Source organism: Microcaecilia unicolor, chromosome 3 (genome assembly GCF_901765095.1).
Source record: "Microcaecilia unicolor chromosome 3, aMicUni1.1, whole genome shotgun sequence".
In the NCBI taxonomy this organism is placed as follows: domain Eukaryota; kingdom Metazoa; phylum Chordata; class Amphibia; order Gymnophiona; family Siphonopidae; genus Microcaecilia; species Microcaecilia unicolor.
Genome location: NC_044033.1, coordinates 412,788,670 through 412,801,565, shown reverse-complemented (window position 1 = coordinate 412,801,565; position 12,896 = coordinate 412,788,670). Strand labels below are relative to the sequence as shown.

The 12,896-nt window shown below is 44.0% G+C and overlaps 1 protein-coding gene across 1 annotated transcript in view; it reads right to left on the bottom strand.

Annotated features, from left to right (window-relative positions):
- Positions 1-12,896, bottom strand: part of ATAD2B (ATPase family AAA domain containing 2B) — a 714,191-nt gene that overhangs the window by 377,958 nt on the left and 323,337 nt on the right. Inside the window, 1 exon segment of the mRNA XM_030198808.1 lies at positions 3,156-3,330. Within this exon segment, the coding sequence (XP_030054668.1) occupies positions 3,156-3,330 (175 nt within the window).

The following is a 12,896-nucleotide window of genomic DNA, read 5'->3' as shown; positions in this document are numbered from 1 at the left end:
TCTAAATGATAGACATCATTAAGTAAGCAAACCATACCAGTCTCTGTGCTATGGACTTTCCAGAAACTGGAGTATTTCAGATGGAAGAAGTGGAGTCCTGGTTTCAACTCCCACTGCAGCTCCTTCTGACCTTCGACAAATCACTTAACCCTCCATTGCCCCAGGTACAAAAAACAGATTGTGAGCCCTCTAGGGACAGAGAAAGTACCTGTATATATAATGTGTACAGCGATGCATATGTCTAGTAGCGCTACAGAAACAAGTAGTAGAAGTCCTAAAATTTGAAAGTTGGGTAAGGACTGCCCTTTCAGTCATTTTGCCATGAAGGGCAAGTCAGTTATATGATAGAAGCTAGAAGGAACTGATTTTCTTGAGGTGCAGATGGACCACAGAGATTTCCACAGATGAACAATTCCTGTGAAAAAAATGGAGTCAATCATATCTACCAGAATATGAGAAAGAGTGGAAGCATAATCTTTAAACAACCATGAAGATTCCCCATCATAGATGGACCCTGAAGGGCAAGAGGCTGTAATACGTTTCTTAAAACTGAATGAGAGATAGAATTGTGAAATTACAGGGAATACTAAATTTACCAGATGACATGGGAAAAGTGGAGGGGCTCAATGGGGGAATAAAGGTACAGGAGAGAAGCTGCAAGTTGTTTGTATTGAAGGGTCTTAAAGAGTCACCAGTTTATCCATAAGCAGCAAAACACACCGATAAGAATTCAGGGGCAGGGTCCATATGAACTTTACCTGAGCAGAGCATCTATAGTTCAACATAATTGCTTAGGATAACTCTCAGCAGGCAAGATCTGTTGAGAAATATAGGGCTTCTTGGCTTGTGCTATAGAGGACAAGTATATTAACTGAAGTGACCAACATCTTCAGAGATTAGAGGGTGATCTCATCTTCCTCCAATAATGTTCTGTATGGCACAATCTTTCCACTGCTTTCTCAGTGCTACAGAGAACAAAGGGCCTTGTAATTTCTAACAGCAATAGAAATACTGATAACGTAATACTTCGAGTATAATTCTAAAATGTGAGGCAAAGGTGATAGGTTTCTTGCCCAGTGGGATGGTAATTATATCAAGCAGAAAAGACAAACAGCGTTGGCCAAAATGTTCCTTGTCTAGGCATGCTACATTCTTTTCTAGAAATACCAGCACTTACATGTGGAAGATACAAAATTGCTACTTCCACAGTGGGATGGTAATTATATCAAGCCCAGTGGGAGGGTAATTATCCAGCTTATAATCAAAAGTGATCGCCGGCCATCTTTTAACACAAATCGGGAGATGGCCGGCGATTTCTTAAAAGCGGCGAAATCGGTATAATCGAAAGCGGCATTTTTGACTGCATCACCACTTTCCCGTCACTTTGCCAGCGAAAGTTCAAGGGGAGTGTCAGTAGATTAGCGAAGGCGGGACATGGGCGGGCATGGGCGTGGCTACGAGATGGCCGGCTTTCGCCGATAATGGAAAAAAAAAAGCAGCGTTAAACAGTATTTCGCCGGCTTTACTTGGTCCTTTTATTTTCACGACCAAGCCTCAAAAAGGTGCCCCAACTGACCACTGGAGGGAATGGGGGATGACCTCTCCATACTCCCCCAGTGGTCACCAATCCCCTTCCAAACTAAAAAAAATAAAACTAAAAACCTTTTTTGCCAGCCTGTATGCCAGCCTCAAATGCCGTACCCACCTCCATGACAGCAGAATGTGTTGTATCCTCCGACAGCGTTTCCCTGGTTGCGATGTGGCTCTCGGGTGAGTGTGACACCTTTTCTGTTAGGTTCCCTGCAGAGTCACATTAGCAATGTATTGTGGTGGGTGTAGGTTACTGGGCTCTACTCCCATGGTGCTTTTCCCCCCTGCTAACTGGGTCAGAGTGTGCCCTGTTTTGTTTCCTGTTGTAGTCGATGCGGTAGTGGCCATTTTTGTAAGCCGGTTTTAGTTCCCTTTCCTGTGTTACCCACGTTAGAGAACGTAGTTCTTACCTTGCATAGTGCTGAAAGAGGGCATTGTACACCACTGTGCCAGCTCTGACCTACTGCTAATCTTAGTACCAGGGTACTCTTTCCCAGTGGGGCACAACCTCTGATCTGCAGTTAACTGTGAGTAAACGTGGTTATTTCAAGAAAAGATTTTTTCAGAGAGATTAGTCTTCAGGTGTGAACTGGTGTGCCAAAATTATACAGCAGCAATAAGTCCTAGAGGCTGTATGCAGGTCCCTGGAACAATTTTAGTGGGTGCAGTACATTTGTGGGTAGTGGGTTTGGGGGGCTCAGCTCCCAAAGTAAAGGAGCTACGCACGTGGGAGCTTTTCTGAAGTCCAGCACAGTGACCCCTAGGGTGGCTGGTTGATGTCCTGGCATGTCAGGGGGGCCAGTGCACTAAAAATGCTGGCTCCTCCCACAGCCAAATGCCTTGAATTTGGTCGGGGTTTGAGATGGCCGACATAACTTTCCATTATCGCTGAAAAACAAACTCGGCCATCTCAAACCCGGCGAACTCCACAGCATTTGGCCGGGCTAAACCGTATTATCGAAAAAAAAGATGGCCGGCCATCTTTTTCGATAATACGGTTCCGGCCAGCTGTAGCGCCGCCGCCAACATAGATCGCCGGCGATCTATTTGGCCAGCGACGTTCGATTATGCCCCTCTATATCAAGCAGAAAAGACAAACAGAGTTGGCCAAAATGCTCCTTGTCTAAGCATGCTACTTTCTTTTCTAGAAATACCAGCACTTACATGTGGAAGATACAAAATTGCTACTTCCTTATATAAGTGCCAACACTCACACATGAAAATGCTGAGTAGATGCCACTACTCATGTGCACATGTAAATTTGTAAATGTCTGTTCCTACTTTACATGCATTTGCATGTGCACCCCTACATGTACTTATACTTGTTTTACAAAATGCTCTGTATTCAGAAAAGCCTTATGTAAAATACAGGGGAATTTGAGCACTTCTCAACCTGGACATCTCTATTGCCATCTCCATCACTTATTTAAAATAAAGGCCTTTGTTTCATTACTGTAGCTATTGCAAAAGAATTGACTGAATGTACTGTGTGTATATAACTAGTGTGAAAAACCATAGTCAACTGTGAAAAGCATTTGTGTAGCAAAACAAGGTTTTCTTCTAACCTGGTCAAAGAGAAGCCTCAGCTGCCGTTCAGATTCACCAACCCACTTGCTGAGGCAATCTGCTCCTTTTCTCATAAAGAAGGCCACCTTCTTGTCACCTTGACTGCATTCATTAGCCAGAGCTCTGGCAATCAATGTTTTACCAGTTCCAGGAGGACCATAAAAAAGGCAACCCCTACAGAGGAAAAAAACCACCATCAATAACTTCCTTCCTGTAGTACAAGCTATTATACATAGAACAGCGAGAGCAGTGCTTTTTATCAGACTGTTTACTTCATCTGATACTAGAGAAGACAAAGTAAACTCATACCTAGTACACTTCTATTGATTTTGCAATACGTGTTCTTTTAGGAACTAAACCAAGCAGTTGTATTTAGCAGCCTCTATTTTTTTTTTTTTTTTTAAGTGTCTAGGCATGCAGGGGGTAAATGGACTTGGGAAAAATCCACAACTTCGGGAATAACATGTATAAAATGGTTGTATGTTTGGGTAGCTTGCCAGATGCCCTTGACCTGGATTGGCCGCGGTCGGGGACAGGATGCTGGGCTTGATGGACCTTTGGTCTTTTCTCAGTATGACATTACTTATGTACTTACCTGAAGCAGGTATTCTCCGAGGACAACAGGCTGATCATTCTCAAAAGTGGGCTGACGATCCGAGTAGGCCCGGGGACTGGCATATCACATAACAAAAAAGAAAAGTTTTGCTAGAGCCTTCTGGTGCGCGTGTCGCACCATGCATGAGCACAGTGCCTTCCCACCCATCGAGTGACCGAACTCCTCAGTTTAATCCAAAAGCATAAATAAAAGGTAAGAAACAACTACAAGGGGAGGTGGGTGGGATTGTGAGAATGATCAGCCTGCTGTGCTCGGAGAATACCTGCAAAAGATAAGTATCTTCGTTTTCTCCGAAAACAAGCAGGCTAAATCATTCTCAGAAGTGGGGTATCCTTAGCAACGAGGATCACCCAAAACAACAAACACTGGTCAATTTGGCATTGCAATGGCAAAGACGTAATGAAGATTAACCTTAAACTACACACAAACTAACACACAAACTAACACACAAACTAACAGAGTGCACCCTGGAACAGAACAAAATGGGCCTAGGAGGGAGGAGTTGGATTCTAAACCCCAAACAGATTCTGCAACACTGATTGCCCAAACTGTCTGTTGCATCAGGTATCCTGCTCAAGGCAGTAGAGAAATGTGAATGTGTGGACCCAAGACCACAGTGCAGCTTTGCAAATCTCTTCAATGGAGGCTAAGTGAGCCACCGACGCAGCCATAGCTCTGACATTATAAGCCGTGACATGACCCTATAGGGTCAGACCAGCTTGGGCAAAAGCGAAGGAAATGCAATCTGCTAGCCAATTGGAAATGGTGTGTTTACCGATGGCGACTCCCCTCCTGTTGGGATCAAAAGAGACAAACAACTGAGCGGACTGTCTGAAGGGCTTTGTCTGCTCCATGTAAAAGGCCAATTATCTCTTGCAGTCCAAGGTGTGCAAGCTGCTTTCGCCAGGGTGGGCATGGGGATGGGGAAAATATGTTGGCAAGACAATCGACTGGTTCAGATGGAACTCAGACACCACCTTAGGCAGGAACTTAGGGTGCGTGCGGAGGACTACTCTACTGTGATGAAACTTAGTACTAAGGCCTGAAGCTCACTGACTCTACAAGCTGAAGTAACAGCCACCAAGAAAATGACCTTCCAGGTTAAGTACTTCAGATGGCAGGAATTCAGTGGCTCAAAAGGAGCTTTCAACAGCTGGGTGAGAATGACGTTGACATCCCATGACACTGGTGGAGGTTTGACAGGGGGTTCTGACAAAAGCAAACCTCTCATGAAGCGAACAACTAAAGGCTGTCCAGAGATAGGCTTACCTTCTACACGTTGATCATACGAACTAATTGTGCTAAGATGAACCCTTATGGAGTTGGTCTTGAGACCAGACTCTGGTAAGTGTAGAAGGTAATTCAAAGCAGGGTCTGTGTAGAACAAGAAAGGGAATCTATGGCCTTGCTGTCACACCAGATGGCAAACATCCTCCATTTAAAAGAATAACACCTCTTAGTGGAATCTTTCCTGGAAGCCAGCAAGACCCGGGAGACACCCCCCGAAAAACCCAAAGAAACAAATTCTAGGCTCTCAACATCCAGGACGTGAAAGCCAGGGACTGGAGGTTGGGATGTATAAGCGACCCCTCGTTCTAGGTAATGAGGGTCGGGAAACACTCCAATCTCCACGGTTCTTCGAAGGACAATTCTAGAAGAAGAGAGAACCATATCTGACGCGGCCAGTAGGGCGCAATCAGAATCATGGTTCCATGGTCTTGCTTGAGTTTCAACAAAGACTTCCTTACTAAAGGTATGGGTGGATACGCATACAGAAGGCCTGTTAACCCAATGTAGAAGAAACGCATCTCATGCTAGTCTGTCGTGGTAAAGAAAACAGAACTGAGGGACCTTGTGATTAAGTTGAGTGGCAAAAAGATCCATATTAAGGGACCACTTGTGAGGTTACATTACCCTGCTCAGTCTGTCGGCCAGTGTTGTTCACGCCTGCCAGATAAGTGGCTTGTAGAAACATGCCATCACAGCGAGCCCAGAGCCACATCTGGACGGCTTCCTGACACAGAGGGTGAGATCCGGTGCCCCCCCTGCTTGTTGGTGTAATTCATCGCAACCTGTCTGTTTGAATTAAAATAATTTGGTTGGACAGCCGATCTCTGAAAGCCTTTACAGCGTTACAAATCACTCGGAGCACCAGGAGGCGAGAAGCCCATCTACACGAACCCCACACCCCAGGAGAGATGCATCTGTCGTCAGCACTTTCTGTGGCTGAGGAATTTGAAATGGAAGTCCCCAAGTCAGATTGGCTTAACTGTCCACCACTGAAGAGATCAGCTCTGGGGACACTCGGATGACATCTTCTAGGCTCCACATGGCTTGATACCCCTAAGAAGCCAGGGGCCATTGAGCATATCACATGTGAAGACGTGCCATGGCTGTAACATATACTGTGGAAAAACATGTGGCCAAACAACCTCAACATCTACCAAGCTGTGACTTGCTGTGATGTTAAAACCTTGGACGTTAGGGAAAAGAAGATTGTCCACACGCTTCTCCGGAAGATAGCCAATGTTACTCCGATTTTTAAGAAAGGTTCCAGAGGAGATCCGGGAAATTATAGACCGGTGAGTCTGACGTCGGTGCCGGGCAAGATGGTGGAGGCTATTATTAAGAATAAAATTGCAGAGCATATACAAAAACATGGACTGATGAGACAAAGTCAGCACGGATTTAGTGAAGGGAAGTCTTGCCTCACCAATCTAATGCATTTTTTTGAGGGGGTAAGCAAACATGTGGACAATGGGGAGCCGGTTGATATTGTATATCTGGATTTTCAGAAGGCGTTTGACAAAGTGCCGCACGAAAGACTCCTGAAGAAATTGCAGAGTCATGGAATCGGAGGTAGGGTATTATTATGGATTAAGAACTGGTTGAAAGATAGGAAGCAGAGAGTAGGATTGCGTGGCCAGTATTCTCAGTGGAGGAGGGTAGTTAGTGGGGTCCCGCAGGGGTCTGTGCTGGGTCCGTTGCTTTTTAATGTATTTATAAATGACCTAGAGATGGGAATAACTAGTGAGGTAATTAAATTCGCCGATGACACAAAATTATTCAGGGTCGTCAAGTCGCAGGAGGAATGTGAACGATTACAGGAGGACCTTGCGAGACTGGGAGAATGGGCGTGCAAGTGGCAGATGAAGTTCAATGTTGACAAGTGCAAAGTGATGCATGTGGGTAAGAGGAACCCGAATTATAGCTACGTCTTGCAAGGTTCCGCGTTAGGAGTTACGGATCAAGAAAGGGATCTGGGTGTCGTCGTCGATGATACGCTGAAACCTTCTGCTCAGTGTGCTGCTGCGGCTAGGAAAGCGAATAGAATGTTGGGTGTTATTAAGAAGGGTATGGAGTCCAGGTGTGCGGATGTTATAATGCCGTTGTATCGCTCCATGGTGCGACCGCACCTGGAGTATTGTGTTCAGTACTGGTCTCCGTATCTCAAAAAAGATATAGTAGAATTGGAAAAGGTACAGCGAAGGGCGACGAAAATGATAGTGGGGATGGGACGACTTTCCTATGAAGAGAGGCTGAGAAGGCTAGGGCTTTTCAGCTTGGAGAAGAGACGGCTGAGGGGAGATATGATAGAAGTGTATAAAATAATGAGTGGAATGGATCGGGTGGATGTGAAGCGACTGTTCACGCTATCCAAAAATACTAGGACTAGAGGGCATGAGTTGAAGCTACAGTGTGGTAAATTTAAAACGAATCGGAGAAAATTTTTCTTCACCCAACGTGTAATTAGACTCTGGAATTCATTGCCGGAGAACGTGGTACGGGCGGTTAGCTTGACGGAGTTTAAAAAGGGGTTAGATAGATTCCTAAAGGACAAGTCCATAGACCGCTATTAAATGGACTGGAAAAATTCCTCATTTTTAGGTATAACTTGTCTGGAATGTTTTTACGTTTGGGGAGCGTGCCAGGTGCCCTTGACCTGGATTGGCCACTGTCGGTGACAGGATGCTGGGCTAGATGGACCTTTGGTCTTTCCCAGTATGGCACTACTTATGTACTTATGTACTTATGTATAGGCTCAAACAGCCCGCGTATCGAGCAGAGATCCTATGAATTCCAATTGTTGGGACAGGGGAGAGATGGGACTTGAGGTAGTTTATTACGAACCCTAGTAGCTCGGGCACCTGAATAGTCTTCCACATGGACTCCCGAGCACCTTCCTCCGAGGTGCTCTTCACCAGCCAATCATCAAGATAAGAGAACACATGCCAATCACTGCTAGACATTTGGTAAACACCCTGGGAGCTGACGCGAGGCCAAAAGGCAACATGTGGTACTGAAAGTGATGTGTTTCCAGCCGAAATCAAAGATACTTCCTGTGACCTGGAAGTATCGCGATACGTGTATATGCATCCTTCAAGTCCACAGAACATAGCCAATCATTTTTCTGAATCATTGAAAGAAGAGTGCCCAGGAAAACCATCCTGAATTTTTCTTGGACCAGGAATTTGTTCAGGGCCCTCAGGTCTACGATGGAACACATCCCCCGTCTTTTTCTGCACCAGGAAGTGCCTGGAATAGAATCCCTTCCCTTCTTCCCCTGGTGGAACGGGTTCAACATAAGAGAAAATCTGCCGCAAGGCGGAGAACAACAAGAATACAGAGATGGGAGGACGACCAAGGATCTCAAAGACTAAGAAGATGTATAATAAAAGCGAAGTTTATTGTGGTACGGAGACTCAACACAACGTTGTTTTTCGGCCGTTAGGCCTGCATCAGGAGTCTGTAGCCAAATTTAAAAACATAAAAAAATAAGGAACAATACAACAAATAAAAAACTTATCAAAATGTACAGGGATGTATATGTGAGATAAAAAAGGTACATTACATTTTAATTCTGGAACGAATGTAAAAATAGACAAAGATTAAAAACTAAACAATGAAATAATGGCACCAATTGTATAAAAACAAAATCATATGCATTTTAAAGAAATAATACAACAGAAAATATATATTTTTTTAAAAAAACAAGAAATTGTTTTCTGTAAAAAAAAATGTGTATAAACGATATTAAAAGCACCCTATATTTTTATTCAAGAAACAAGCATAAAAAGAAAAATTAAGAGCGGCGTTTAAATTTGAACGAAATGGAATAAAACCCAGTAGATAAAAGACAAAAACGTATACATTATTAAAATAAAATACACCATGAAATATATATTAATATCTTTTGTTAAAAAGTTATATGACAGATGGTAGATGTGTATGTACAAGATTAGTTTTGTGTTAAAATGCAAACTATATCAACATCAAATACAAATCACAATTCAAAACATGTATATGGAAATTTGAAAGTAGTCTTTGAAATCTGAAAATGATATAATACTGTGACAGAGCACTTGGATTCTATTACATATCACACACCTTTTTTTGTTTCACGTTTTTTGCTGTTGTTGTTTTCACTTTTACAGCATTTTGATTTGTCTAATATTTTAACATCTGTTCTTATTTGTTCATTGCTAGTCCTTTTAGTTTGTCTTTTATCTCATATGGCATTTTTGGTATTCTTTTACGCTTTTTTGTGCCTGTTTAAAATGCAAAGCACTTCTCTGTAAGAGTGTAGTCCAATAAGTCAGATTAGCACACTCACACCCATAACCATCTTTTTAAGGCACTATATTTTAGTTTTCTATACGTTATCTACGCTGCTAATACATTTCTAGTTTTTTGTAATATTTGCAATATTTTTATATTTTTATTATTTTTTATTTTTGTTCCCATTCCGTGCCACCTTGTTTATGTAACATTTTTTATTTTGTATTCTTTAATTTATAATTTTTTATTTATATATTTTTAAAATTATATTCTCAAAAGTTTTTTAAACTAGTATTCAGAGGATTTTTTACATATATTTTTATATGGTATTTTTCAAATATGCTTTATCAATATACACTCAGACACTTTTTATTTATTTATATACTTTTTCCATGACAGTTCACTCATTATTTTATTTTCCGATCAGACTATCTTATAAGAAGATTTTTAATCATCTTCTGTTCAAGTGTTATCTACTATTAAGGTCAGTGTCATTAAATTAACATACATCTTATATCCATGGCCCTTTCTGCCTCAATCATACCATTCAGTTTGCCATTCATTATTCTCTGCCAATATTTCTTGTGTTATTCTATTCTTTACATTATGTTGTTCTATTTTTTATTCACAGTAGTATATCATTTTCAGATTTCAAAGACTACTTTCAAATTTCCATATATATGTTTTGTATTATGATTTGTATTTGCTGCAGTGGCGTAGCCAGAAGGCAATTTTAGGGTGGGCCAACAAGTTGGATGGGTGGACACTAGAGTTGCCAACGTTTTGAAAGAGAAAAAAAACCCAGCCACCTAATACACCCATGCTTTACCCCTACCCCACCCCATGCTGCACCTCTACCTCACTCCCCATTACTTCAATGAGGGTAGCAGTGCAGGCTTCAGTGGCCAATTAATTGAAAGCTAAAGGAAGTACAAGGAACTGCACTCTTCTTCAGCCCCCATTGAGCCAAGGTCCTCCAACACACATATGGTATTGAAAGCCAAACACTGAACGCCAAACACATTCTGCATCCAGAGCACCTCCTGGCCTTCCATCAATAATGGATGCAGAGCACAGCAAGGACATTTCCCCATAAAACTCACCATACAAAGAAATTCTGGTAATCTGAATAATAGACATGTTGTAAAGTAATTTTAAAAAATCTACAAACAAAAAGTCACTCAGAATCTAGAGCAAATCTACCATGCCAGCACTAACTTCCAAAACAAGGATCCTCTACCTATGAAAAGCGGCTCTAAAATATTGATACATCTATCAAGAAAACTGAACAAGCCAAATTACTACAGAATGCTACATAGAAACTTCATGGTGACAGAATACCTCGGGGCCACGCACACAGAACACAAGAGCCAAATACAGAATAAGTGACCACAAACTCTATAAATATAAATTAAACTGAAACCCCAAGAAACCAGACCTTGCATGTAGTACAACACTAGAGAAACAAAAAAGAAAGGCATTTCCTCCTGTGCAAAATTTAAAGGTATCACATGCCAGGGAAGATGGTTTTTTTTTTTTTTTTTTTTTTGGGGGGGGGGGGGGTGCAAATAGGGCAATTGTGCTTGGCTTTCTGGCCAGAGAGAGCCCCAAGCCTGCCAGAAGCTAAAGAAGGTGCAGCCTGGTAATGGGCTTTGGGGTCCTCTCCTAGATTTCTTCCCTGGGCCCCAGCCATGTCTGACATATGCCAACTCTGACATAATCTAATCACAAAATAGAAATAAAAATAATTTTTGTACCATTTTGTTGTCTGGTCATTTTATTTTTCATATCATATTGGTCCCTGTCTCTGGTTTCTGCTTCCCTGTGTCTTTCCTGTCCATTTGACATTTCTTCTGTCTCCATGTCCACCATCCATCTCCCATCTCTGTGTCCATATATTTCCTTATCCAGAATCTCCCGTGTTCATATCCCCGCATCCATCATCATTCCTTTGTGCACCCATGTACCCCATTGCCCAGCATCTCTCATCTGTGTTCCTATTCTCCCTCTTGTCTGGTATCTCCCCTCTGTGTCCATTATATCTCTATTCTCATACCCCCCCCCCCCCCCCCATGTCCATTGTATCTCTAATTCCCCATATCTCCCTCCCCACCCCCATGTCAGGCATTGCCCCTATGTGCCCATATGTCATCCCAATACAGCATCTCATCTGTGTCCCTGTCCCCATGCTCCCATCCAATGCTCATCCCTTCTGTTTCTTTGTACCTCTCTATGTCCCCTTTCTCCCTCCCACACACCTTTCCTCTCTAACCAGCAACTTTCCTTCTCTCTTCCCTCCCCCTTATGCATCTGGTTCATTCTCCACTGTGGGTTCAGCATTTGACCCCCCCCCCCCCCATTCCTTTATCTCCTTGATCCAACATCCTTCTCCCTTTCCTCTAACACTAACCCTTCCCCCTCTCATAGATCCAGTACTTCTCTCCCTTCGTTCTCGCCCCCCCTTACAGGTCCACATCTCTCCCTCTTCCCTCCAGTCCTCCCCTGCATATCCAGCACCTCTCTCCCTTTGCTGCAGCCTCCCTTGCATGCCCAGCACCTCTCCCCCCTTCCCGCCTGCCCTCCCCCACAAATCCAGCAGCTCTCTCCCTTCCCTCCCACACCCTCACCCAGCACATCTCTCCCTTCTCTCCCTCCTACATATCCAGCACCTCTCTCCCTTCCCTCCCACCCACATATCCAGCACCTCCTTACATGCCCAGCACCTCTCTCCCTTCTCTCCAACCTCACACCCACAAGCATACATGTCCAGGGCCCCTTCCCTCCCCTCCAACCCCCATGTCCAGCGCCTCTCTCCCCTCCCACAGTTCCGGCACTGCCAGGGCGCTACCTCCGTGCCTTACCCACCCGCCATCCTTGCCGCGGACCTTCTCTCTCTATGATCGCCGCCCAGCAGGAACTTCAAACAGCGCGTCAGCGCTGTGTCAGAGCCTTCCTCTCTGCCGTGTCCCACCCAGCCTGCGTAAACAGGAAGTTGCGTGAGATGCGTCAGAGAGGAAGGCTCTGACACAGCGCTGACGCGCTGTTTGAAGTTCCTGCTGGGCGGTGATCATAGAGAGAGAGCAAGTTCCGTGGCAAGGATGGCGGGTGGGTAAGGAAGACACGTAGGTAGCGGTGCCGGAACTGTGGGAGGGGAGATTGAGGCGCCGGACATGCGAGGGTGGAGGGAAGGGAGGGAATTGGTTTGGGTGTAGCGCTTCTGGGTGGGCCTGAAGCAAGACTGGACGGGCCTAGGCCCACCCGTAGCTACGCCCCTGATTTGCTGTTGATATAGTTTGCATTTTAACACACCATTACCTCCTGCAGCAGATCATGCGCTCCATTAAGGACTACATAGTAACATAGTAGATGACGGCAGAAAAAGACCCGCACGCCCATCCAGTCCGCCCAACAAGACAACCCACACATGCTACCTTCCGTGTACACCTTACCTTGATTTGTATCTGTCTTTTTCAGGGCACAGACCGTATAAGTCTGCCCAGCACTAGCCCCGCCTCCCAATCACCAGCCCTTTGATTTGTATCTGTCTTTTTCAGGGCACAGACCG